General features: G+C 43.1%; 3 protein-coding genes across 3 annotated transcripts in view; 2 read left to right on the top strand and 1 right to left on the bottom strand.

Annotated features, from left to right (window-relative positions):
* Positions 1–7268: 7268 nt before the first annotated feature.
* On the top strand, positions 7269–10381 carry LOC109471200 (homeodomain-only protein-like; the record flags this gene model as incomplete). The annotated part of the gene is made up of 2 exons (XM_019770487.1): positions 7269–7544; positions 9667–10381. Coding segments are annotated over 2 exons (354 nt in total), but the record flags the coding sequence as incomplete, so codon positions are not given.
* Positions 10382–12530: 2149 nt separating this feature from the next.
* LOC109470956 (mammalian ependymin-related protein 1-like) lies at positions 12531–14954 on the top strand. The gene is made up of 6 exons (XM_019770051.1): positions 12531–12743; positions 13001–13153; positions 13364–13445; positions 13835–14002; positions 14326–14435; positions 14782–14954. The coding sequence occupies exons 1-6, from the start codon at positions 12636–12638 to the stop codon at positions 14854–14856; spliced, it is 696 nt and encodes a 231-aa protein (XP_019625610.1). The 5' UTR covers positions 12531–12635; the 3' UTR covers positions 14857–14954.
* Positions 14955–16951: 1997 nt separating this feature from the next.
* LOC109471123 overlaps positions 16952–23849 on the bottom strand; it is a 24728-nt gene continuing 17830 nt past the window's right edge. Inside the window, exons 3-6 of the mRNA XM_019770347.1 lie at positions 19617–21619; positions 19365–19421; positions 18516–18736; positions 16952–18182 (exon numbers count right to left, since the gene is read on the bottom strand). Of these exons, the coding sequence (XP_019625906.1) occupies positions 17932–18182; positions 18516–18736; positions 19365–19421; positions 19617–21619 (2532 nt within the window). The 3' untranslated portion in view covers positions 16952–17931. The remainder of the gene's footprint in view (positions 18183–18515; positions 18737–19364; positions 19422–19616; positions 21620–23849) is intronic.

Below are 23849 nucleotides of genomic sequence, written 5' to 3'. Positions count from 1 at the left end.
AGTACCTGAGTGGTTACTTAAGCCGACGTGTTGTGCAAAGGTCGGATTTGATACACTACGACGAGGAAGGTCTAAAGGTTCGTGGTAACGGCGAAACTCAGATCTACCTGCACACCCGGGCCGTGGTACAGCAGTTTGTCACACTACGTCACCCTCTGAACGTACCAAAGGATTTTATTTTGTCACGACTCTATGGAGAGTAGTTCAGAAACAATAAAATCACATTGCCTACTGGCATTCAAGGGTTTACACTACCTTAGCTCTAGATCCATCTACTGTTGTTTTTCAGGTCATGAACGATATTGCAAATATCAGTACTTTCTTCTACCTAAATCCTTCCCATACGCGTGCAAGAGACACTTTATGGGAACTTTATAGTATATTAAATCAAAATAAGCCACGACTAGCATGTAGAACATCTTACGAAAAAGTATCGGCACCGTTCTAATTCCTTTATGTCGGTCATTTTTATATGTTCATTACTTTCCAAGTTTGTATATGTAAGAACAGACTGGGGACAATTGTGTGGAAAACAACACTAACTTGTTTCTTTTTTTAGCTTGGCATGCTGAGTAGACATTGATAATATGTCACATCATAGCATCAAAATTGAATTTTAATGGAAAAGGTATGGCAAGAAGAAATTTGTGTTAAAATCATCTTTTACCATAAAGACCAACCACGAGCTCACTATCATTGTGGGATAGTTCACAACAAACAGACATCTTGAAGATCTCAGATTTAGAAGATTTACCGATCCAATATTATACATGGTAGGTCCGTGTTCAGAGCGGTATTTTAAGTGGATTTTAATCTCAGCTTTAATGAGATTATGTTAATGTCTTTGAGAGCTTAGCCGATGGCTTCTGCCCTGAAAACGACAGTGGTCTCATACGATTACTGTTTAATGTTTATGTACAAGGATATGGTATAAACTAACATGTAAAGGGAATTCAACCACACCTCATGGGAGCTACTCATCAAAGTCTAATGTGTTTGGAATGTCCCAAGTCGAAAAATAATGACTTGTCCCAACTGTACACCAGGTAGCACCATGCAGACCTCCATGGTAGCACTATACAATTTTATAGGAACTGTCAAAAATTAAAAACGAGACCAAGCCATTGCATTTGTTAGATATTAGTCCTTATACATTTTTATTTTCATATCGATCACTTAGCATTGCCATATTTTCTTTGTATCGGCTATAGTATCCTCTGGGCATTTTGGTTTACTCAGAACCCACCCCGAACTTTCTAGAATGGGCCAGCCCACGCTGCGTGGTATTGTCCGGCCCTGTACAAACACACATGCGGCTTGTGCACAAGTCTCTGGGTGACGACTGCTGCATAATGAATGAAGGGGTAACGATGATCGCCTATCAGCATGTGAGCCGAGCGGCGACACAACAATAGCTCACAGGCATCACACGGCTCGGAGCGGAGGCAGCGGGATCAGTCACGTCACGACTACGACAGGGACCGTGCGTCAGAACACACCGGGTCGTCTCAACTCTGCGCGCTGCGTACCCGACAGGAACAGACGGCAGGTAAGGCACTGGGACGCCGATAAGGCTGACGTAAGGCTGTTTTCTCTTTGACTATTTCATCTTCATTGCTTTGACACAAATCTCAGAACAAGTAGGGGAAAGGGTCTAGGTGTGAAACACAGGTGACGGACTGAAATTTCTTTGAAATTCAGGCGTGGAAATTTTTATGATAGTCAGTTTTGGCACAACGCTGAAAGGGCAAGACTATACCCTTACAGTTATGTCCAAACCGACGTTTTTGTTTAACAAAGAAGTTATATGTATCCTAGGTGAGATCTTTGTATTTATCTACACTTTTATTTTGCCCAGGTGAACATGTAAATGTAGATGCCGTGTTTCGAAGAAAAACAATTCTTTCAAAGTTTTAGTTCGAAACTATCATGTACAACAAAAGTGCATGTAAAATAAAAATAAAAATAGAAAGCAAAAGTGCTAGGGGGCGTATTCGAATTTAATGCTTTTACATGTAAAATGATTATCAATTTTAGGCATCTGTCGTTGTTACCAATATAAATAGGACGGGGACCCAGTGGTCTGTGACTTATGTCCCAGTCGATCTACTGCTATTCAAGATTATCCGCCAGGTGTAACAGACATAACATTTGCCCTTCAAAATATTTACGTAAACATTTCTATGCAAGGAATGTTTTTCCCTTATTATTTTGTCCTTTGTGCGACAGCGCACGGATGTCGCGTATGTACGACCTGCCCTCACGCCCAATCCGCGTACATCGCCATTGTGTCATCTCTCCTTTGTCACAGAGAGTAATTTGCGGAGAGGGTCATACATATTCATTAAGCCTTTTGGCCTCACAAAATGGTTTTTCCATGTCACTTTGAAATGGGGTGACGCTGATAAGGGCGAACCGTGGAGTGAAATACGGGGACAAAACGTCGCCCTCCGCGCGCCCCTGGCTGAGGTCGCGGGCAGATATGAATGGAGCTGGGGGTCGCCAAATGTCAGTGTCAAAGGCAGCGTGCCATAGCCGTTAGGTCATACGTTCTCAGTGACGCACTGTAGCACCGGCAGTCAACACACCCCCAACCAATGCCCCAACATAGGACGTTCTGTGTTGTTTTGGTCAGGGCAGCCAGGCTGTGATACTGTATAACAGTTTACTTCGACTCATTGTCGTTGACTTCTAACAGCATATTTCATTAGTATCGACTTTTATGGCTATTATCGTGGTACTTCGTCTTTCTTAACAAAGCAGGTGTCGTCAATGTCTCAAACCATTTCATATATCAAAGAAAAACTATCAATTCAGCCTCTTTGTAAATCAACACCGTACGTATAAAATCAACCCTCCATCCCCTTACCTGAATGAGAAACACATGTCATGTTTGCAAAGCATGACGTCATTTGACGTCATTGTCGTAGAATTTTAGGCCTCTATAACAACGAGATAAAGGACTGTGTTTCTTCCCACAGGGGGTTACCTTCCTGTGCTAAAAATAAATCAGTATCATTAAATCACAAAAAAAACAGCTATTCATCATATTTAGTCAAGGCACTGCACGTCACATCAAATCATTATACAACTCCATACCTTACTCCAAGAATGTTTTTGAAGACATGTTTGTTATGTCTCTTATTTCATTACCGGATTAATACCCTTTGATATAGGGGCTCACCCAATCGCAATCATCGTGTATTAAAACGTAACCCATTCATTAATTTGATGACCGTAGCTACCTGGACGCTTCCGTTGCCGTGCGTTTTTCACACAGCGTTACCACCGCGACGGTCCATGTCTCTAAACATCCACACATGTATAGCCTCACCTGATAAGGGCGCGGAGTTCATGTCATGACGGGCACGTTGTAGCCTCCTGGGCAGGCCTCCGGGCGGGTGGGAGTTTTGATACGCGTTCTTTTGCCGGCCATCCTACAACCAGCCGCCTAGTGAAGGTTTGTACCAGCCAAAGGATGGCCGGCAAAAGAACGCGTTAAAAATTCTACAAAACGTAGTATCAAAACTCCCACCCGCTCGGAGGCCTGCACAGGAGGCTAGCACGTCGCACGTTAGGTGTTTAACGTGCACTTAGCGCATGCTTTCGTCGCCGAGACCGTCCCGAAAACAATACGCTTGACCTATGAGTGAAACAGGAGGGAATAGGTCTAGTTCATAAGATGTTCCGACATGATTGATGGATGTGTTCATGAAATGAAAGCTTATATAATATATTCATAACACCGTGGGTGTCGTCAAACTAATGTAATAGTATGAACAAAGTTGTTACACAAGCGCCAGAAATTGTTTTTTGTCAAATTGTTTGGAAACTTAGAGCAGCAAGTTTGTAAACGTGCGAAAGTAGAAATGATAAAGTAAGGCGACTAGTTACAGTCACGGTACGGTGAGTTACAGCTATACATCCATAATGAATGGGGACAGAGAGGAAGAGGATAGTCATACATTCTTTTATCAGGCTGATCTCCAAGCAGATGTAGGAGTGGAAGACTGTGTTTTCTGTCTGCTGTAGTGGTGTAGAGTAGTGGAGGGGTGTGTCAGAGAAGCACAGCAGTCAAAAAGCATTCATTACCGTCTTTCATCCCCACATCAAAGCCTGACACTATGACATTAACAGGTAGCCTAAACACACCCATGGTCTGTGGACCATTTTCGCCGGAAATCGATGAGATACGGTTTTTATCGACGTTTTCCCGGCGGCCTTTGCGCTAATATGCTCATTAAGGCGGAGATAATCGGTGATGTTCAGGATGGGACAATTTCCCGCCAAAATGGACTCAGTATTCCTATATCATGGGATTTGTCGAATGCAACTATTATGAGGGAAGGAGGAGGGGGCACAAATATAGCATGCGATTTGATTACATCTATCAAAAGGCCTTATTAAAACAAATGTCCGCCTGTCATCAATCTACTGCACCGACAAGTCATTCTGATAACGACTCTCTTTTACTGCAGCGCTTGCAGAAATTTCAAAATTGCAGCTGGTGGCAATTAGCAATTAGATCTCTCATCTCTTTGCTGACTAAAATTTCTTTTGTTTTCTCTCTTATCTGGTTTCTGTATATACCTGAGAGTCTATTGTTGAGTCTCTGATATCCATCACTGTTTCTTACCTGTAATTTGTTGACTTCACTAATTGCCGATGAGGTACTGGTGTGTGTTATCTTAATTACGGAGGCAATTTATGAGAAAGGCACATTATTTGTGGCTATTGTTTGGCGTTCGTCGGAATCTACGAAACACCAGCTTCGTTGAAGCGAAAAAGATAAACACTTATCCTAATTCAATCCGAAAGAAGTGTGAAGCAAAGTGTAATGATTCGTGATGATTGTGTCTTTCTTCCAAACACTTATGTGACACAGCCCTAAATAGGTCCGTAATATTGGTAAAGGCAAAGCGGCTTTCCCAAAGCGGCTTTCCCAATCAAAGTCGAAAGTGTGAATATTACAAGAATACTCCTATAACCTCCCTAGTTTACCTAGAGTATTCCATAGGTAAGCATCAAACATTCTTTTACATCATCGAATGTATCTAGCTATATATATAGCTTTTCTTACAACTGATACCAGATACATTAGACATGTTTCGTTTGAATCTGTGACTACATTCCACAGTCGGAAATGTAGGAGGCGGAGGAGGTACATGTAATGAATTGTACCTTCACAACAGTCCTGGCATTGCAATTATCTAGCAATTATCCCTAATTGCTGGGAAAATACTGAAATGCGTATTCAGCACCACGAAAAAGTAGACCATAACAATAAGTAAATGTTTCTCCAGTGTTTTTCGCCCGTCCATGTGGACGACATCTGTATATCGATGCTATGCTGGCCTGACCTACATTCAACAAAACCACTACAGCACGTTGCACTTTGGTTTCCGGCTTGTGGTAAAGTGAAGAGCTTAGGCGAGCCATGGTTACACAGCTGTTTTGCCAGTAATGCATGTCGCCTTACGTAAGCCCTGTGTGCAGAATTCGATGTGAATCCCTGAGAAATAAAAGTGCTCAGTTGAAATCTCAAAGCAGATGTTGGGAAGCGAAAATTTACGCTTTTTCACAGGCAACCCTTCAGATCCTGTGGAAATATCTGCGGAAAGTCGGAAGGATGAAACGCACACATCTTCACCTAGAATCTAATTTCATTACCGTTTCAGTCGACTTTGAATAAAACACAAAGCAGCAGCGCTACTACATGTAGTACTAGCTGGTAATGTGAATCGGAAACGACCAAACCAAGAATACAATGCTGTGGGAATTTGTCTTGTACGACGACAATGCTCGTGTTCCGAGGGCCACAAAAGCCGCCATTTTGCCGTCGCGATCTTTGACCTCCACCTACATGTCAATGTCAGATTGGTTACTCCTTTGTAGTACCTGTGAAAACAGGTGACGTCACTTTGATCCAGGCAATTTATAACCCGAATTCTTCCGATATTTCGATCAGGATTGGGTCAGAGGGCATTCGGCAAAATGGCGTCTTTTTCAACCTCTGACACCGGCGTACAAATGCCCTGCTATGCAACAGTGCTGGTTTTTTGTAGCTATAAACAAAGACGTGTGCCCCCGATGTTTGGGACCCCTCCCCCTTCTTTGCCTGATGACCGCTAGCATCCCAGTGTGTGACGTCACGTGGCCGGCCTCTTGAAACCGAGAAGAGAGATTTTCTGGGACGTTGCCAATGAAAGGACCCTTCGGCTTTTCAAGTAGGGAGGGAATAGGCAGGGACGGTGCGAGGGAAGATCCAGTGTTACACGTGGGATGGAGCATGAAAGTATCTGAAGTCCGTTCAATATCATTTGACCCTTATCGTGCCACAGTTAGTAGCAGTGACTAATAGAACGGAGACCAGCTTTAAAAGTATAAACAGTAAAGATGGAAGCTAAATCCAACAGGTGGTTGGCTGTCACGAACGTGCTGTTTGCGCCATTACTAGATTTGTGATGTTAATCCCGCCATTATTACCAGTTATTACCTGTCATTTGAGAGTCAGAACAATGTTGACACTGTATTCTTGGCTGAGTTAGGTACGTGCTTCGATCGTGTGCTTGCGATATGGACGAAAAAAAATCAGACATTCTGAACGCGGGGGTTTCGGTAAAAAAAAGTACTGCCTATATGTACTGCTAGTGTTATGTCTTGCAGCGCCGTGATGATCAATTATCCAATTCATTTATTTATTTATTTGTTTATCTATTTACGATCGTGACTACGTGCACGACAAGATCCCTACAAAGAAATGAAGCTTGTTAATCTCCACCCTGCCGGTGTTATTTGGTGGACAGTCCCTCCGCGGCACCCTTCGTTGACAGGCGTGTGTCGTATCGTTTGCACCCGTGACCCGGGTTACGCCGCGCCGGTAGTTGGCACTAAAAAGGACGACGCTATTCGCTCCCGCCCTCACAAATATTATGAGAGCAAGCCGAGCTCGCCAGAGAAAGGTGCGCTGGCAAGCTAGCTAGAACCAAGTCATCTGTAGACGCGTAGCTACGAGGGGAAACGAAAAACGATACCGGATCGGGTGTATACATGTTGTTGTGACCCCACTAAGATCTGTGTGCAGTAACCCGAAGTAGCTTCCAGTAGCTCATCTCATGGTGCCGTGGTTCTGAGTCCCATGGTACACTGACGGCGTGTTGTGTTGTATTCAGAACCCTTACAGGTGGTTGAACCGAGGATACGAGGTCGCTGAACCAAAACCACAAACACCACTTGAAAAGACGAGAACAGGAGACAGGGCGTGACGGTATAGACCACGCAGGTGCGCCCCGTGCTCACGACACACTACTGAACTCCAGAGCGGCTCGCGTGTGTGCCCTGTGGTCAGTGGAACATGTCGTCCTCCTCCAGAAGCCCCACGCTCATCACGGCCAGGCTCTCCCCGCCAGGACAGATGTCCACGAATCAGCGACGACCAGGAGAGGATCCTGGAGTACAACTTCGGCCACCTGACGAAGACTCCCGACGGCATCACGCTGGAGATCATCGCCGCCGAGTCGGGACTGTCCGTGGAGGAAACAGCGGTAAGATAGTCTCCAAGTAGATCTTTTAGTGGCTGCAAAGACAGAGTCAAATTGGCCAAGCAGTATCCATTTGCCATTTGCCAGACAGGGGAAATGGTAATTGTATGGCAAATGGATTGGTCAAATTGATATGATTCTGTCTTTGCAGCTACCAAAAGGTCTGCTTGGACATTACCGGTAAGATACGCCGTAGCCTTTCAACAATCAGTCTTGTGTCTTAACCGTTAAAGACTATGTTTTATTTTTCATTTTTCATTGATTTATACTGACCTCAAAACGGTCCCTCCTTATACCATATTGTATAACACGTCGACCTAGAAAGATCAGCTTGTTGCTATTGTTTGTAGAATTCGTGGCGCCTCTCAAAGACACTGTTGGAGTCGCATAGACTGAGACCTAAATTTCGTAAAGTAACCCGCCGATTCTTTACACCGATAGTGTTTTCTTAAATAGTAAGGTCTAGCGGAATGCTTGATTTCAAAGACAATTTAGATGATATTTGTGGCTATAATTTATCACAACAGAGCAATACATACACATGATATCAGACTACTTAGAGCACAAATTAACGACAATTGCCGATCATAAACGTTAAACACGGGGCGTCTTAGCTCTTACATAAGTAGATTTTCATTCCGAGGAGAACAAATATCTCGGATGTTGTTGTTTGTGCACAAAGGGCAGTTTGTGTTCCTGTCAAACACGGACTCGGTTTTAACTCTGTTATCTCGGCTCATCAAAGAGAACATTTCAGTTAAGGTTCCTTCTTAATCCACATCTATTGATTAAGACGGTTATATATCAATCTGTCTTAATTTAAGAAACGTGAAATCTGAAATACGTAGCCATTCTGGTTTTAGAAAATAAAGAACTTCGGTTTCATAACGGCAGTCACTTTGGTCTAATGACACACAAAAAAGACACGCAAGTCACAGAGCCGAAATAATGTCTCTTCAAGTCTTCACATCACCGCAAGCGATGATTTCGCAGAGAGGAAGTAAAGTAAATGGGAGGGCAATGAGGTGCTGTTTTCCCTCTTGTGTTAATCATCAGTCAACTCTCGTCTGCCCGCCTGTCAATCACTCGTCCATCCTCGAGGGTCGTGTTTTCCCGTGGCGGATACGTGTGCGCACGGCTGTGTACGGTTCGGATTCGCTCCGCCGGTTAAACAAACTCATTTAACCCACTTACTCCCCGGGCCAAGGAAAGTTACTCACGCTGAAAATGGGCAATCGTGTCAGGGGGGGATTCCTTGGTGTGAGCCGAGCCGCCTGTGGTGTACGCGGGGTCGATTGGCCCGGGGTTACCTCGTCTCAAAACTTCCCAAATCGTGTCTCAGCAAACGTCTTTCACACGTTCACCATGAACCTGTCACCATTCGGTTCGTTCCTAAACAAACCGGTGTAAGTCCCCTGACAAATTCCACCATTGCCCCGTTGTTCATTAAGAAGGTCATAAAGTACATCAAACACCACCCCCTTCACGAAACGATTTCGGTAGAGAAACGTAGCAACCTGTGAGACAATCCCTGGCCAAAATGTGGGCTAAAATGTCAATTTTTTTAAGAAATTAAGTTAAAGGAGGACGAATAACTTGCTAGACTTGTTCGAGCCACGCAGTGAATAACAATCTATCATTAGACGTGTATTAAGGAGCGCTCTACAACTGTTGACTACCCTCTTGAGCAGTGCCATAAACTACTTCAGACTGGGGTCGTGCTTCCGTACAGCAAAGTTGTGTCAACTGCAGACGTCAAACGTCCTAGCCTGTTAACCCTACCAACGTCAGAGTTGGGTTGTTGACGTCTGAAACTTTTGTTGTCTTTAAACCGATTAAAACACAGCAAGAGTTGTGACATAGCTTAATAGATTTTAGATTATAGAACAGGACGAAATGTCCAGGCTCTAAACCGTTGAGTGACAGCTTCATGGCGAAAATTTCGAGGACTAGTCGTTTAATCTTTATATTGGTGCACAAAAATTGAATTACGTCGAAGAAGGTTCGACGGGAACGAAAAGAAGTGAATGCTACTTGAAACGTCAGATAATTTTTAAATCTAGGCAGTGGTTTGAGTAACTGTTGTCTTGTGTGAATTATTGAACTGTTCCCTTTCCCTGCACAGAAATGGTTCCAACATCGGTACGCCCTGTGGAGACAGAAGGAAGGTCTTCCGCCCAACAGCGGAAGGGTAACAGACTAACAGACGAACGTACAGAACTCACCAGGGAAGAACAACGTCTGTCAGGGAAGAACAACGACAACGTACTCAACAGTATGGCGGCGCTCATCCAATAGCCTTCATTGTTACAATACAAACTGCAGTCTTCATGCAGGGCTAGTCCATTTTAAAAGTTGACATTTGACTGTCAGACGGATTCGGAAGAATTTTGTAGGGTGGAAATTCAATAGAAGGGAGTAGCGACTGATATTTAAGACAGGGGTATATATTATAAGGAAAGTTTTCAGAACACCCCCTCCGTAACTTTTCACATGGAATAGTCTACGTCTCGCTTTGGGGGGGGGGGGTAATTATTCTCATCTTCAAACGTCGAGTTGTCATACAAATATGTTTCCGCTGCTTCATCTCATTCAGGTATGAATTCGAAGGAAGTATGAATTCGAAGGAACTGTGCCGAAAGTTAGTATGACGAGCGAGAAGCCGGATACATATATGTTTAATCTAGGAAGGTATTTGTGTTATCTTATGATGTACATGTATATTTTATTATGTATGGTGTTATTTAATTTGCGGCTGTGCACGCAAAGTCTTCTCTGAAAGTATACATTTGGACACAGGTACCAGGTGAAAGACATGTAAACAATTGTCATGACTTGATGACGAGCTAGGTTCATTAAGATTAAAACATGCAACTTGTGCCCCTGTAATGGCCGTTTGTGCAGAACCGTCACGATGACGTGTAGAAATATGTGTATCTTCTAGATATTTGTGCTATCGTCACCGTTTTTGTGTATGCAAGTTGTATTTCAAAGAGAGAAAGAAAGGCTTATAGCTGAAAACAGGGACGTAATGTATCGATATTCTTTACCGTCGTGACTAGCTAAATCACACAATCTAGCAAATGATGAAATCAGCACATGCAAAGGCCGAATGTTCTGCGTACATTAGTTTTCGTTTTCACGTTAGTCATTGCAATATTTGTGGAACTTTTTATTTTATTTGTTTGACCCTGTACTGTGTGAAATGACGACGAGTCGATATGATACAAAACATATTGTTGATCATTTTTTCTGACTGTGTACCACAATTCACACATTCGAATTCAGTGATAATGTTTATTATTTTAACGTATCAGAGACGTAAATAGTCTATATAAATCGTGCCAATGTAAGACGTCTTCAATCAACACTAGTGTTGCCCCACACAAGTGCTCTAGACTCCAAGTGACAATGTTAACGTGTATATTTTGTAGCTCTTTCCAATATTCCAATGTGATCAGAATCACCAATTGCAAAGCACATTGTTTATGGAGTAGTGTATATTTTGTCGAGACACATGCCGGCTTCAATATCACCATTAAACACATGAATGTCTAAAGTTTGCAGTCTTTGATATATAGAAGTGGTGTGGAGCACCTCTTTTACTTGCATTGTGTCAAGACCTTCACGGCGGCTTGATTGCATAAAAGCTCTTATGCATGAAATTCCTTTCAGTAACAACCGCTTCAACTTTTCTTTGCTACTCTTTTTGTGCATACACGTAGTTTCTTATTGTTCCTTTATATGTACCCCACGCCCACTACAGTATACCTGGACTTGTAGACTGAACGTGATTTTTAGGTTGGACGTCTTTTATTCTGTTGGAAACAGGTGAAGTTGAATCAACATGGAGTTGTTAGGCATAAAGTACGGTGATGTCAATAACCACATAAATCCTTAGCTTATTCATTAGTCCAAACTGGTTTGATTATATGCCGCATGACATCCTCTGGAGTCTGAATACCCCAAAACTGGTGCGATTATGCAAAAAAAAAGTGAGCAAAAAAAGTTGCCTTCATCAAGAAATTTAAGTGGTCGGTAAGGTGGAATGAATTGGTCACATACTAGCTAGACGTTGGAACTGTTCTTGTCCAGTCGCAATGTGACGTCAGATAAATGAGACTGGCGATCATTTGTTTTACCTAAGTAGAAATACACCTTTGTTGACGAACTTTTTTTCCGAATAAGCTCCTGTATAGCAACAAACGACAAGAAAAGATAACGCCAGGGATCAGTACGCCAGGTTTCAGAATCATCCACAGGTGCCAATGGGGACTCCTAGCGATCCAAATTGTTTTGCCGCTACTGCGTAGACCGACAAACACCCTAGTTTATAAGGCGTACCATCAGGACTTCCAAAACCCTAGACCCCGGGGAAGACCACCCAAGAGGTGGAAAGATCAGATCCAGAGTGACACAGGGATTACTCTAAGTGTAGCTGAGGCTATCGCTCTTGACAGAACTGGTTGGAGGAACCTGACGGAGGGGAGCAAGGGGCCAGTACCTGGCCTGGGCACTTAGGCAGGTAGGCAGGTATGTGGGTTTTCCTGCAATGACCATTTTAGCCGTCTGGTGGCGCCTTTTCGGATCCCGCGTAAACAAGGTGTGGTGTGGATGAACTTTCTTATCAAGCCAAGATTCACTCTAGACTCCGTTATCTTACCGACATACATCAATACTAACACACACAAACCCACCAAACTACAAACATTGTCATACCGGTGAAGATAATAAAGCAGCTGCAATTCGTTTTCCCACTGTTTATTCAACCTTGAAACACGTACTATATGGCCGGTTTTCAAGAGTTCATGGGGTCGTCACTACATGCATGCAGGAATAGGTCTTTGATGATGTTCACACGGCTGTCAGGGTTCCCATGCTAGCCTGTGTCGGGTCACCAGAATTCACCTGTCCGCTTGTAAATATCAGGGTTCGAGGGAATGAAGCAGCTGTCATCGACTACCTGACAGTCACCTGATTACCATCACATGATATTGGGCAGCGGTACGTAAACATCAAGGTTATAAAACCGGAGCAGCTCGCTTGCCTTACTTACCACAAAGGTTTGTTACTGTACTTAACCACTCTACAGCCATGTACGCAGTAGTGCTAGCCGTGATTGCCCTGGCCTTGGTGGGCTCAGTGTCCGCCCAACCACAACCCTGCTGCACCCCCAACCAGTGGGAGGCCACTATGGTGGAGGTATAGAAACTTGACTGTTGACAACATGGTCTCGCTGTATATATATATATGTACAAAGAACGACTGGAGTAGGAGAAAAAATACTACGATGTGAAGAGCTATAGAATGCAAAGTCCGTCCACTAACTTGCTCCTGTCAAGTGTGAATAGTCTCCCAAGTTGAAACGTAACTACCGTGAAAGTTAAACGCAATGAACGTAGTTCTGTACCATGCCTATAATGCTCTTGTCAGGTTGTTATGTTTCCATTTACACCTAGGCTCAGGGCTATGTGCAAAACATGCAGCCCAAGACGCTCGTCGGGACAATCGAGGTGTCCTACGACTTTGACAACAAGAAGATGGCGTTCAACCAGAGGCTCAACAACTCAGGAACTCCTATTCTGGTCAAAGTCATCATCAACTACAACGAGGTGGGGAACAAAAGCAAGTTTACTCGTAGTTTGCGACTCGATAAGTTGATGAAGTGGTTTGTTTATTCATTTCAAACACATTGGAGTACAACTTCCATATGCCAATGGTGAATTTGAGGCTGCAGCAACCACAAATTCACCATTGGCCTATGGAAGTTGAATTCAGTTGCAACAACTTTCGACATACCATTCATTTTACACCATGCTTAGGGGAAAATGTACAGCATATCGGACGGCGTGTGTACTGAACTGAGCGCACCAACTCCCGACATGCCACAACAGTGCATCTCAGGTGGGTGGCTCTTGACATATGGCATACACTTTCCCCTTCTTCACATGAAGCTCGAGAAAGCGCATTAAAGCCGGGCACCGAACAAGTACGTCCCTCACCTCTGCCATTGGCACGCGACGCCAGCTTGCGTCTTTCGATCAAACGACATGTAAGTTACCAAGGATTCTAGACGTCATTCAAGTTTCACCGACATGTACTCTGGCACGCTTTCGATGACGATGGCACGCGCGGCTGGCGGAGTAGGTATGAGGTATGCGACTTGATAATACCTGGACCGCGGTTCGGTAAGCTTTAATGTGAACACAGCTTCTGTTAATATGTCAATTACCAACAATGTGTTATAACGAGTGGCACTCACGATGAGAACTCACCTCCATCTCCTATGCTAGCTGGTGCGATGTTTGAGAGAACCATGCGGCTAGGCGGGCCGGGCGGGCTGGAAGTGAACTCCTTCGGGCTGTGGAACGTCCAGGGCGTGGCGTACGGTACGGCCCAGATGACGTCAAGAGACTGCCTCCCTGTCACCGAGGTCCTCATAGCAGAGCAGACCGGGCAAGGTGAGCCATGTTCCGCCTCCGTCAAAACTTAGAAATGTTAAGTAACATAATAAACAAATGCAAATCAGTTTGACGGCCCTGTAGCCACTCTGTCATTGGACAGACAGGCAAGGTCTTAGAATCAAAGTACAGTAGTACACTATTGGATTTAACCAATATCAATAGCGTCATTAAATTAAATGTGTAGTACGTGCTCTTGATGTGTATTACTAAATGAATATATAATATAGATAGGTTTGTTGAAGAGGATGTTTGGTACGCGGTTATAACATTAACGTTACATACTTTCATTCAGCGACGTCCTTTTAAACTTCTCCCCTCAGTACTTGGATCAGTGCAGGCCATTATATTTGACGGGGTGACCACCGGCATCAAGGACCCGAGTGTGTTCGACCCTCCCAGTCCGCCATGCAACAGCATCCCAGATGCACATGTAAGGTTACTCCGTCTTTCATACCGTACGCCATGTCATGTGCGTCGCCAACGCCCTTGTCACAATTCTAGAATGATAAATTGAGATATTAAATTTGAAATCTCCTTGCTTGCACGAAGTAATGTTCAAAGCTACAAATATACGAATGGTAAAAAATAACCGTTGATACTAGTGAGCCCTTGACATTACATGACAACAACCAAGTTTTGTTTCCTTGGGTGGGTTAACTTTGATGTGCCGCTGAAAGTTAAACCACGGTGTTGACTGTACACCCAACAGGATATGCTCGCATAGTCTGCTAAAGTCTCGTGGTCTAATATTCTGTCCGTGTACGTTGTCGTTTCAGCATCAGGAAAGTCGGAGTGGGGGGACACCATTCTTCCAGAGAACCCTTGGACGCTTCGGGATCCCTGTCTTCTGAACAGCAGTGAAATATTCAGAGCTAGATAACACCTCGCTTTATGTCATCACTACGCAAAAGTAGTGATCTTTTCATCAAATAAATGCTATGGAATAAAAGTTGGTTGGTCGAGTACTGTGTTGTGTTCGGAGCGTGGATGTTTTCGGTGATACTTTCTGTGACGTTTTCCCGTCATCCATACCTGATCTACGTGCAGGGTTAGTCATGAATTCATCATGAAGAAATCCTAAAGTGTTTCCTCCTTATCTGACCTAAGATTGATATGCACTTCAAACGTCAACTTTAACATCTGTACAGACAAACATGACAATAACGTCCAGGTTCTGACCATAATTTAATCGTCAACAATTTTACAGAGAAGGAGAGTACTTCGTGGAAAAATACAAAACGTTTGTACAAGGAAATACATAATTGACAAATACATACATGTATGAACATGAGAAAATATACTATTAGATTCTTTCGTACTGACAAAAAGATATGGCCAGCACAATGAAAGCCAACACTGTGTGAAAAAAGCATGTACATGCAACTTCTTCCAAATTACACTATTTACAATGCCATTTCTGCTTTTGCAATCATCACTTATGCCTAGCACACATGGCCCAACGATTTAGGACATACTACTCAAACCTAAAAAGCAAACCTAATAGTCATTTTTATATTTCATATAGCCAACCAAAGAGAGGAATGAATAGAAATGGAATGTTTTCGACTGACAGCAAAATTCAGCATTTCAGTGCTGCACAATAATGCACTTCTCCCAAACAGTCCTGATCTGCATCGGTTCCCACCCACTTCCCCATACAAATCAAACTAAAAAGCAGAGAGCACCGTTTGGGGCAAAGGTTAGTTGGGGGAGGGGGGCAATCAGAGCACTCCAACTGGAGTACTCAGGAGGTCAAGTGTAAGAGTATTTAGTATAAACAGTGCTAAATACATGTAGTAATGTTACTACACCTTCACTTCTACATACTAATAATTAAATCTTGTTAAGGTTAATTCAACTCACTCGAACTAGAAATGTATCAAAATGAAACCCCAACTGTAAAACATGAAAAAGGATTGTAGTCACCCCCACCCCTTGCCTCCCCACACCATTCTGAAGCACTGTCAGCTATACAGGGAAGTTTAAAAAAAATTAGTATCAAACTATACCTAACTTTATGTGAACAACATTCTTTTAGTACTGTCAATGGATAACATGTCAACAAGGTGGGAGTAAGCCAAACTTCACACACCTTATAATTACATTACATTTTACAACACTTCAGCTAGTAGTTCATTAGTGACCTCTGTAAAACAATAACCAACTACTATACTACAAATGTATACTTTTCTGATTAAGCCAAGTACACTTGCCCAGACACAACATGTACAATTCCATTGCAAAAATACAAGAGTTCCCCACTCTTTTATGAATATGCACAGTAGTACACAGATCTTAAGCACATCACATATAGTTGGCAGGACTAACACTGAGACACTACATATTGCTTATTACAAGAAACAAGTTCCTTCAGCAGCCATTGTTATCAGCTCCTTTCTTACACAGTACCAAGCAGACAGCTTTGAGCTCCACAGATTTACAGTGCACATTGCACAGTTACAAAAACAAGCCTATTCCTTCTTTTCCTACTATGGCACTTATCAGCAAGCAGTTCTTTTGATGGCTGCAAGACAGTATCATTGGCAGAGCAGAGCGTATCCAGTACACCACCCGTTTGGCTGGTGAAATACTACTGATACCAGTACAAAAAAGAAAGCCCAATAAAAACCATTAAAACGTAAAAAATAAGTCAAGGCCTGAACATCTGCTTTTGAGACTACTATGGCACTATAACCCTGTGACATTAGTTTTCGAGACATCCATGACCTAAAAAAAAACATAGGCACCATCTGAGTGTAAAAATGATTTTCTGTCTACTGGCTTGAACAGGAGTGTTACTGTCAAAATACTGACTTAAACAGGTGTTTAATCTAACCTAATCTAACAGGCATGTTACTGGCTTAAGGTGTGCAACAGACTTTCACAGGAGCATTACTAGCTTTTACAGCAGTATTCCTGACTTTAACAGGAGTACGAGTATTACTGACTTTAACATACTATATGGTATTTGCTTTATCATGAACTTGTAGATTTCAAAAAGCTGACAGAAATTGCACACTTTGGTAATATTTTGTCACTGCAACAATCTGTATAGAAGAGTATAACTCACTTATACAACAATGTTTGCATAACATTTCTGACCGTCTTCACCAAAACTCTAAACATACATTCATGTGCGCAATGAAGAAAAGATGCATACAATAATTTTGAAAATACTTCAGTCAAAATTATATAATATCATGGTAATTGACCAGCAATGTTTCTACCATGTTGCATATCTGCCCAGTAAAGAATATAATAATTTAATTCAATTATTGTGAGTGTTTAGGGTATACATGTACTTTGATATACAATGTACCTGAATGACCTGTCACACTGTTTACATTTCGTACACCTGAACTGTCACCCTGTACAGCAATTCATTTCTGTTCTGAAGTCTTTTTGCTGTTAGATCTTTCATGCAAGTTTGAAAAAAAATAAATGACAGACACACACATGTACATGAACTTCTGAAACAGAGTCAACGTCTGTTACTCTCATCAACTTTCCCAAGGTGTGTTAACAATATCACATGCAGCCTGATCTAGATTTGATTTGGGTTTCCTGATACATTGTATTGGAATGTTGGCTCTTCTGATGGAGTTACATTTTTCACCACAGACTGAACTATCAGGATCACATAAAAAAATTCTGAAGCATAAACCTGGTGAAAGTGCAAATTTAAAACAGAGCAAATTCTCAAAGGTGGTTTAATATCTACATACTTTTCATGCTTGCTGTGAGACAAAGCTGAATTGTCTTTTGTCAAGAGTCACCTATGACTTTTGACATTGCAAGCAGTGTTTTTCTCTGACTGGCTATGTGATGCATTTCGTCCCTTCATCAAATTCCTCATTACTGAAAACTCAAGCAACCAACTGTTGTTAATTTGTTCGTGAGCAACATCCTGACTATTGTTAACTCAGTCAGTCTCTCTTCTTACACCTTTGCTGGACAGACTTCCCCAGGACCACCATTTGCTGGAGGTAGTTGTGTGTTCTTTTGGACAGAGGTGAGCACAAGTCTTCCAGGCGGAGCCTCAAGTTCTCCACTTCCTTTGGCAGGTGCTCCAGTGCCTGTAGGTCTGATGTTGACAGGCTGAGCCGTGTGGATGTAGAGGTTGTTGGGAGAAGCTTGGTCACCGCTCTGGGAGCTGAAGATGTAGAGTGGTGTTGACCTACACATGTAGAAAGAGTCGTAATCAGTCATATTGAACAGGAAAGACCAGAATGTTATTCTATGAGTCTATCTTTAAATCTTGCACACTGAAGTGGCCATTTGGCTACCAATTCTCTACTGCTTACGGGTTAGACAGTAGGTAGGTTTATCATGATTTAAAAAGCTACTGTATTCACGGTTTGCAGCTTTCTTAAAACCATGTCCCTTCAGACACGAGGAATATATATCAGAGTTTGAACAGACAATTTCAGAACGGCAATCCACGTAATGATTCTAATCATACTTGAAAGTATGAATGAAAAAATCCTGATATTTTCTGAGTTATTCTCACCCATCTTGACCCTAGTGTAACTCTGCAGGATGGAGAACAGCAGCATGGCCAGTTCCTCGCAGGCCTCCCTTACGGCCCCCATCTGGTCCTCACCTTCCTCCTCCACCTCTGCCAGCGCTCGCGGCTGGCACTTGAAGAAGCAACTGGTGATCCTCTGGAGGGAGATGGGCAGCCCCTGGTACAACTCATTGCACTGATTATAGAACATCCCCTCCAGGAACCTGTCATGGCAGAATTGTATTTAAGGATGGCAATGTAATAAAACAGTTCCTGAAAATGTGATAGGCTTTATTCAAAGATGAATGGACATAAAATACAGTCTCCTGATGTTAGGGAACATCGGATCTTGCAAATCACAGGGTTGGACAAGCCCCATTGCCCACTTGCCCAGGGCAAGTAAAAGTACTGTTTGGGCAAGTGAATATCCCCCTGGGCAAGTAAATTTTTTGGATTCAAAGTATAGCCCCTCCAGTATTTTGTCCAAGTTTCAAACAATGTTGATAAAAAAAGTATCCAACATTATGAACTCTATAATAAAATAATTTTTTCCTGTTAGTATGGTAAAATTCATATTTTGGACAAGTGAAATGTCGGTTCGGGCAAGTGGAAATGACCAGGTACTTGCGCAATAGGGCAAGTGGATTTTTAAAAACTTGTCCAACCCTGAAATCAGCCTAAGCTTTCGGTTCATGATTTTTGCAGCTAGTTGATTTCATTAAATGCTGGCGGTGACGTCACGGTACACATGGCAGCAGATTCAGAACCTGGCACCTTGGCTCCTAAGAAATGTTCCCAATAAATAAATACATGTAAATAAGTCCACAGGAAAATAACAAGACTTCTGCCTACCAGAGCCTGAGTTGGTGAGCTTGCATCGTTTGGAGCAGCAGACGACAGTCCCTTAGTCTGTAGAAGGCATTTAAAGGGTTTTGTTAACACATAGACTGAGGTACATCTCTGGGAATTAAACAAACATGGCATCAAGTAAACAACAATATAACATGAGACACCAACAGTGAACTGACCTGGCAACATACAGTAAAGAAAGTTGCAGAGTGAATATATTGCAATCGACATTGATCTGGTGCATCATCAACTCACCTTGCCAAACAGATGTATGAGGTGAGAAGCTCGTTCCCCATCTTTCGACAGTCATAGGGACTGTCACTGGCCTCTTCCACCAATAGCAGCAGTTTCTGTAGCGACTGTAAACACGACGGCACGTTGGCCTGCTGGACGTTCCCGAACGAGACCGCACGGCCAGTCCTGTGGTAGGACTGAGACTTCTTCTTGGGCGTAGTGCAACTGTTGGCAGGGATCGTTCGGTGTTCCAGCCCTACAGAGTTCACCGTCCACCTGAGAAGCTCCTCCACTTGCTGGTAATGCCTGTCTGAGGAGAACTGTCTCACTAGGGAGTGATGCCGAGACTTCGACCTCAGATGTCTCCTGAGGTCACTCTCGCACAACTTCACCAGGTATTGCAGAGCGTGGGCATTGTTGTAAAAAGACACAGCATTCAAAGGTGCAGCAGATTCTTCCGTGAGACCAAGATTCTTGCACAGGGTTTGTAAGAGCGTCCAGAACCATTTGGCGCCATCTGACTTAACCTCAAAGGGGTGCAAGTTCTGGACATGTTCAAGGACCTGAAACGCTTCTGATGCGATGGTCTCACTTCTACTCTTCAGAAGGATCCCCTCGATGATGAACTTTGTTGTGTCAGGTGAGTTTACACGCATTGGGGTGGTAAAGGACTTGATCAGGTTCAGATAGGAGTCATAATCTTCCGCTTCCTCATAAGAGTTCAGCATGTTGGAGCGAAGCGGACCAAATGTCATCTTCTTCTTCCTAAGAGAAGACTGAGACTTTGATGACTTTGATGGACCATGATTGTCACTCTGTACTTTATAGTCCGTCATGAATGTCTGCAGTTTGTTAGGTCTGATGACTTTTCTACTTTTCCTTCTCCATTGCACGGGAGACTCTGCACAGCTTCTTGTGCTGTCACTGATTCTTTCACTGCACGGCTCCTTCTTGATAACAGGAACTGACACACCAGCTGATGGAAAGTAAGCATCTATGATCTCTAAATCAGGCAAGTCATCACTGCTATACCTTTCTTTCAGAGCCGGACAGTAGTAGGATATCAACTCTAGGTCAGGCAGTGCGTCGTCACTCATGTCCTTGGAGCTTATTCTGTCATCAGAGACGACAATTGAGTCCTCCTCTGACTCTGCCTGGCCTCGACTGCTAGTGTGATCATCACTGACTACTACTGCTACCTCCTTTGTACTAAGAGGATCTTCGAAGGAAAGCTGACATCTGCTCTTCTTAATAGCTTCCCCACATGCATAGGTACTAGTTGAGGACTTGGTAGGGTTGTTGTTTCCCACTACGTTAGTGTTGCGTCTCCCGTCGGGGATGTCTGTGTCAGAATCATCTGACAAGACCATGGGCTTTCTCTTCCCCGACCTGTGACGTTTTCTCGGCGTTGCCCAGTCACTTGAGTCGGAATCCGACAATCTTTGCCTCTTGATCAACTTTGCCTTGGGGCTATGTCGCACGATTTCCTCTTCAGTAAGTCGCGTCAGGGTGACACGACAGTCCTTCATCCTGATGGTTTCGTGGGCACCATTCACAACTGGGCTGTTCTCTACCTTCGTACCTTTACCACTTTTCTGTTTTGTGGGAGTGGGCAAGCCCGGAGATCCTGCACGGGCAGACTTGCTCTTGCTTGGCGACTTCGATTTCGCCTTTTCCAACAGTTTAAAAGAGCTAGCCAGAGTCCTGCTTGCTAGTTTGTGTGTGGAGACATCTTTTGCGCCACACTCAATGTTGGTCATGTTCACCCTTTTCGCTGGGCTCTCATCTGACAGATAGCCTGACAGAGACCTTTTCCTGCTGTCAGACAAGGTTCTGCTCACAGACTTGGTGCATACGGATGAGAACGTCCCTATGTAACCGCCCTGCAGTGGGAGTGGAACGGGCGGGAGGTGTGAGGAGTTGTTACCGTGTGGGGAGCAGGCTGTTCCATTCGGCAGCTGAAGAACTGGACCGGCTACAGCTGAGGGGAACTGCTGGCTGATACCTCGGGTCCTGTTGAAGTCCTGAGCGAAGAGGCATGAAAAAACAGCACGTTGGTGATTCACATATTTAAGTTGGTTTGCACTGTAGAATTTACCCAGAATGATACACAAAATGTGAAATGTTCTGTGCCAGAACATTTAAACGTTTCTGTATCATTACAATGAGACCAGACTGTAAAATAAAATAAAACAAACATTGTCTATGGGTACCCAAATACATTCTTTGTAACCAAGCCTAAAAAAACAAAGATACAATGATCTATAATCTCATGGTGTCAGTCCACAATCTAGTTTTTCCTAGAATACAGGGTTCAACAGGTAGTGATAAAATAAATTTACACTTGTTGATGGCTTGAGAGTGTTTAAAGGTACGCCCACACAAATTTCAGAACAATTTTTACAATGTGTCGCCCAGTTATGCTATTGTTCCTTGTTCTCGTTCAAAGTATTACCATTGTCATTAATAAACCAAATCCTTGGCATTAGATGGTCTACAAATTCGTGTACTGTAAGCTTGTAAATGACAATAAAAAATTGTAAGGTCACCAAGCCTGTAGGGACTAGTACAGCTCAATTTCAACCTGTCCTGGCAGATGTTAGGACAAAGCCCATCTGCATGATTAAGGTTCCCCTTGTTCACTGATCTTTTCATCAGAAACAGACTACTTGTTGCGTCACCACTGACTTTGTGATGCACAGGTCGGATTAATGACCTGCACGCGGGTGTGTATTACCATTACAGGGCTTGAAATACAGTGCATGTTAGAGCAGGTAAAATTTGAGCAGTGCAGGTGCAGGTATTACTGGTGTCTACCTGTACCAGTTCATGTTCTGCCTGGGTTTATGGTCTCATTCATGAGTTTTTTCCATACATTAGAAACCATGCATTAATGAGTGACTTACGAGACCGTGTTCCCTATGATCCTACATTAAATCAATTGATATCTTTCATGCTATGTTAAGCACACTTACTCTACGTCTCATAAAAAAATTGCCAACGACTTCTAAACACACAATCCCTTTTTATGGGAATTACAAACTGCACCTAGCGGCTGCCCGCAAGAGGTCCTCCCGCGCTGCAAACCTACGACCGCACAACTCACAACACTGGACTGTGCACGTCCGACCTAGCGCGCGGCTGCCGACAATTACGTCCTAATTTCATCAGTTACAAACAAGCTTTCACTGCTTTGACGTTTTACATCAGTTGGGATGGCTAAAGGGAAAATTCTCACCAATAAAAACACGCGTTCATACAGCCGTTTAGTTTTTGTACTTGGTACTCTTTTAGGGGGTACACTCGGAGTAATACATGAATGAGACCTTAATTACCATTGATTATTAAGATTTTGTCTTAAATGAAAGAAGATACATCCCCTAACAATCTCTGAGAAAGATTTTGTCTCACGTCACTCCGTTACCAAGCAACGCGTCAATAAAGTTGCGTGAAAATTTTGATATGAGCAGCGCCACCTGGCAGTCTGAAATAAAAGTACAACAGATATCTTAATTACCCTTATGACGTGTCGGAAACAGTAATTAATTGTTTTTGTCATTCCGTTGGGTAGATTAATGTGTTCTGTATGAGATTGTTTGCCTGTAAACCTGAATAGACAGCAAGTGATAGATCTGAACGATGCTGATCATTTGGTGTATGCTGGCAAATGATGCGTAGCATCAGTAAGGACATTAATGTGCATGTCGCATCAGGACACGCCCGTAAAAGCGAAAACATCGACATTACACAAACAACAGTAAAGCCAAACATATACACTTACTAAAATTTGAACCCGAGGTAAGAAGAAATAAGCGACATGCTGCATCTAGCGCACTCTAAAGGTCAGCCTAGGCGGGAATGGGGAGTGGTTTACAGAGGTGACGCAAGATGCTACTTACAGAATGCAAGGCAACTTCGGTCAAAAGTACCTTTTTCTAGTCGTTGAGAAGAATAAAGGCAAAAGAGGCCAAATTGACCATAAAGTATCACTCAGAAAGGAAGGGGAATTCCAGACAGCGTTCTTAGCACAGAGCAAAACAGAAACTTTTCCAATGAAAGTTACAGTAATGCCTTGGCATAATATATCCCTTCTCACCTAAGTAGAAATTAACTAAATCTAGTCTGATTTTGCAGTCTGGAAGTCTGGGGGATACAAATTCACGTCAGCTGTAGCGTGTCAGGTGTTTTTTGTCAGTTTTGGGATGGGGCGGGGTAAGGATCCACCGCCCTGACAGTGGCGGGGGGGGGGGGCGA

The sequence above is a fragment of the Branchiostoma belcheri genome, unplaced genomic scaffold (genome assembly GCF_001625305.1).
Source record: "Branchiostoma belcheri isolate BF01 breed outbred unplaced genomic scaffold, Haploidv18h27 scaffold24, whole genome shotgun sequence".
In the NCBI taxonomy this organism is placed as follows: Eukaryota; Metazoa; Chordata; class Leptocardii; order Amphioxiformes; family Branchiostomatidae; genus Branchiostoma; species Branchiostoma belcheri.
Note: the sequence above shows the minus strand (reverse complement) of the source record. Positions and strands in the feature narration are given on the sequence as shown.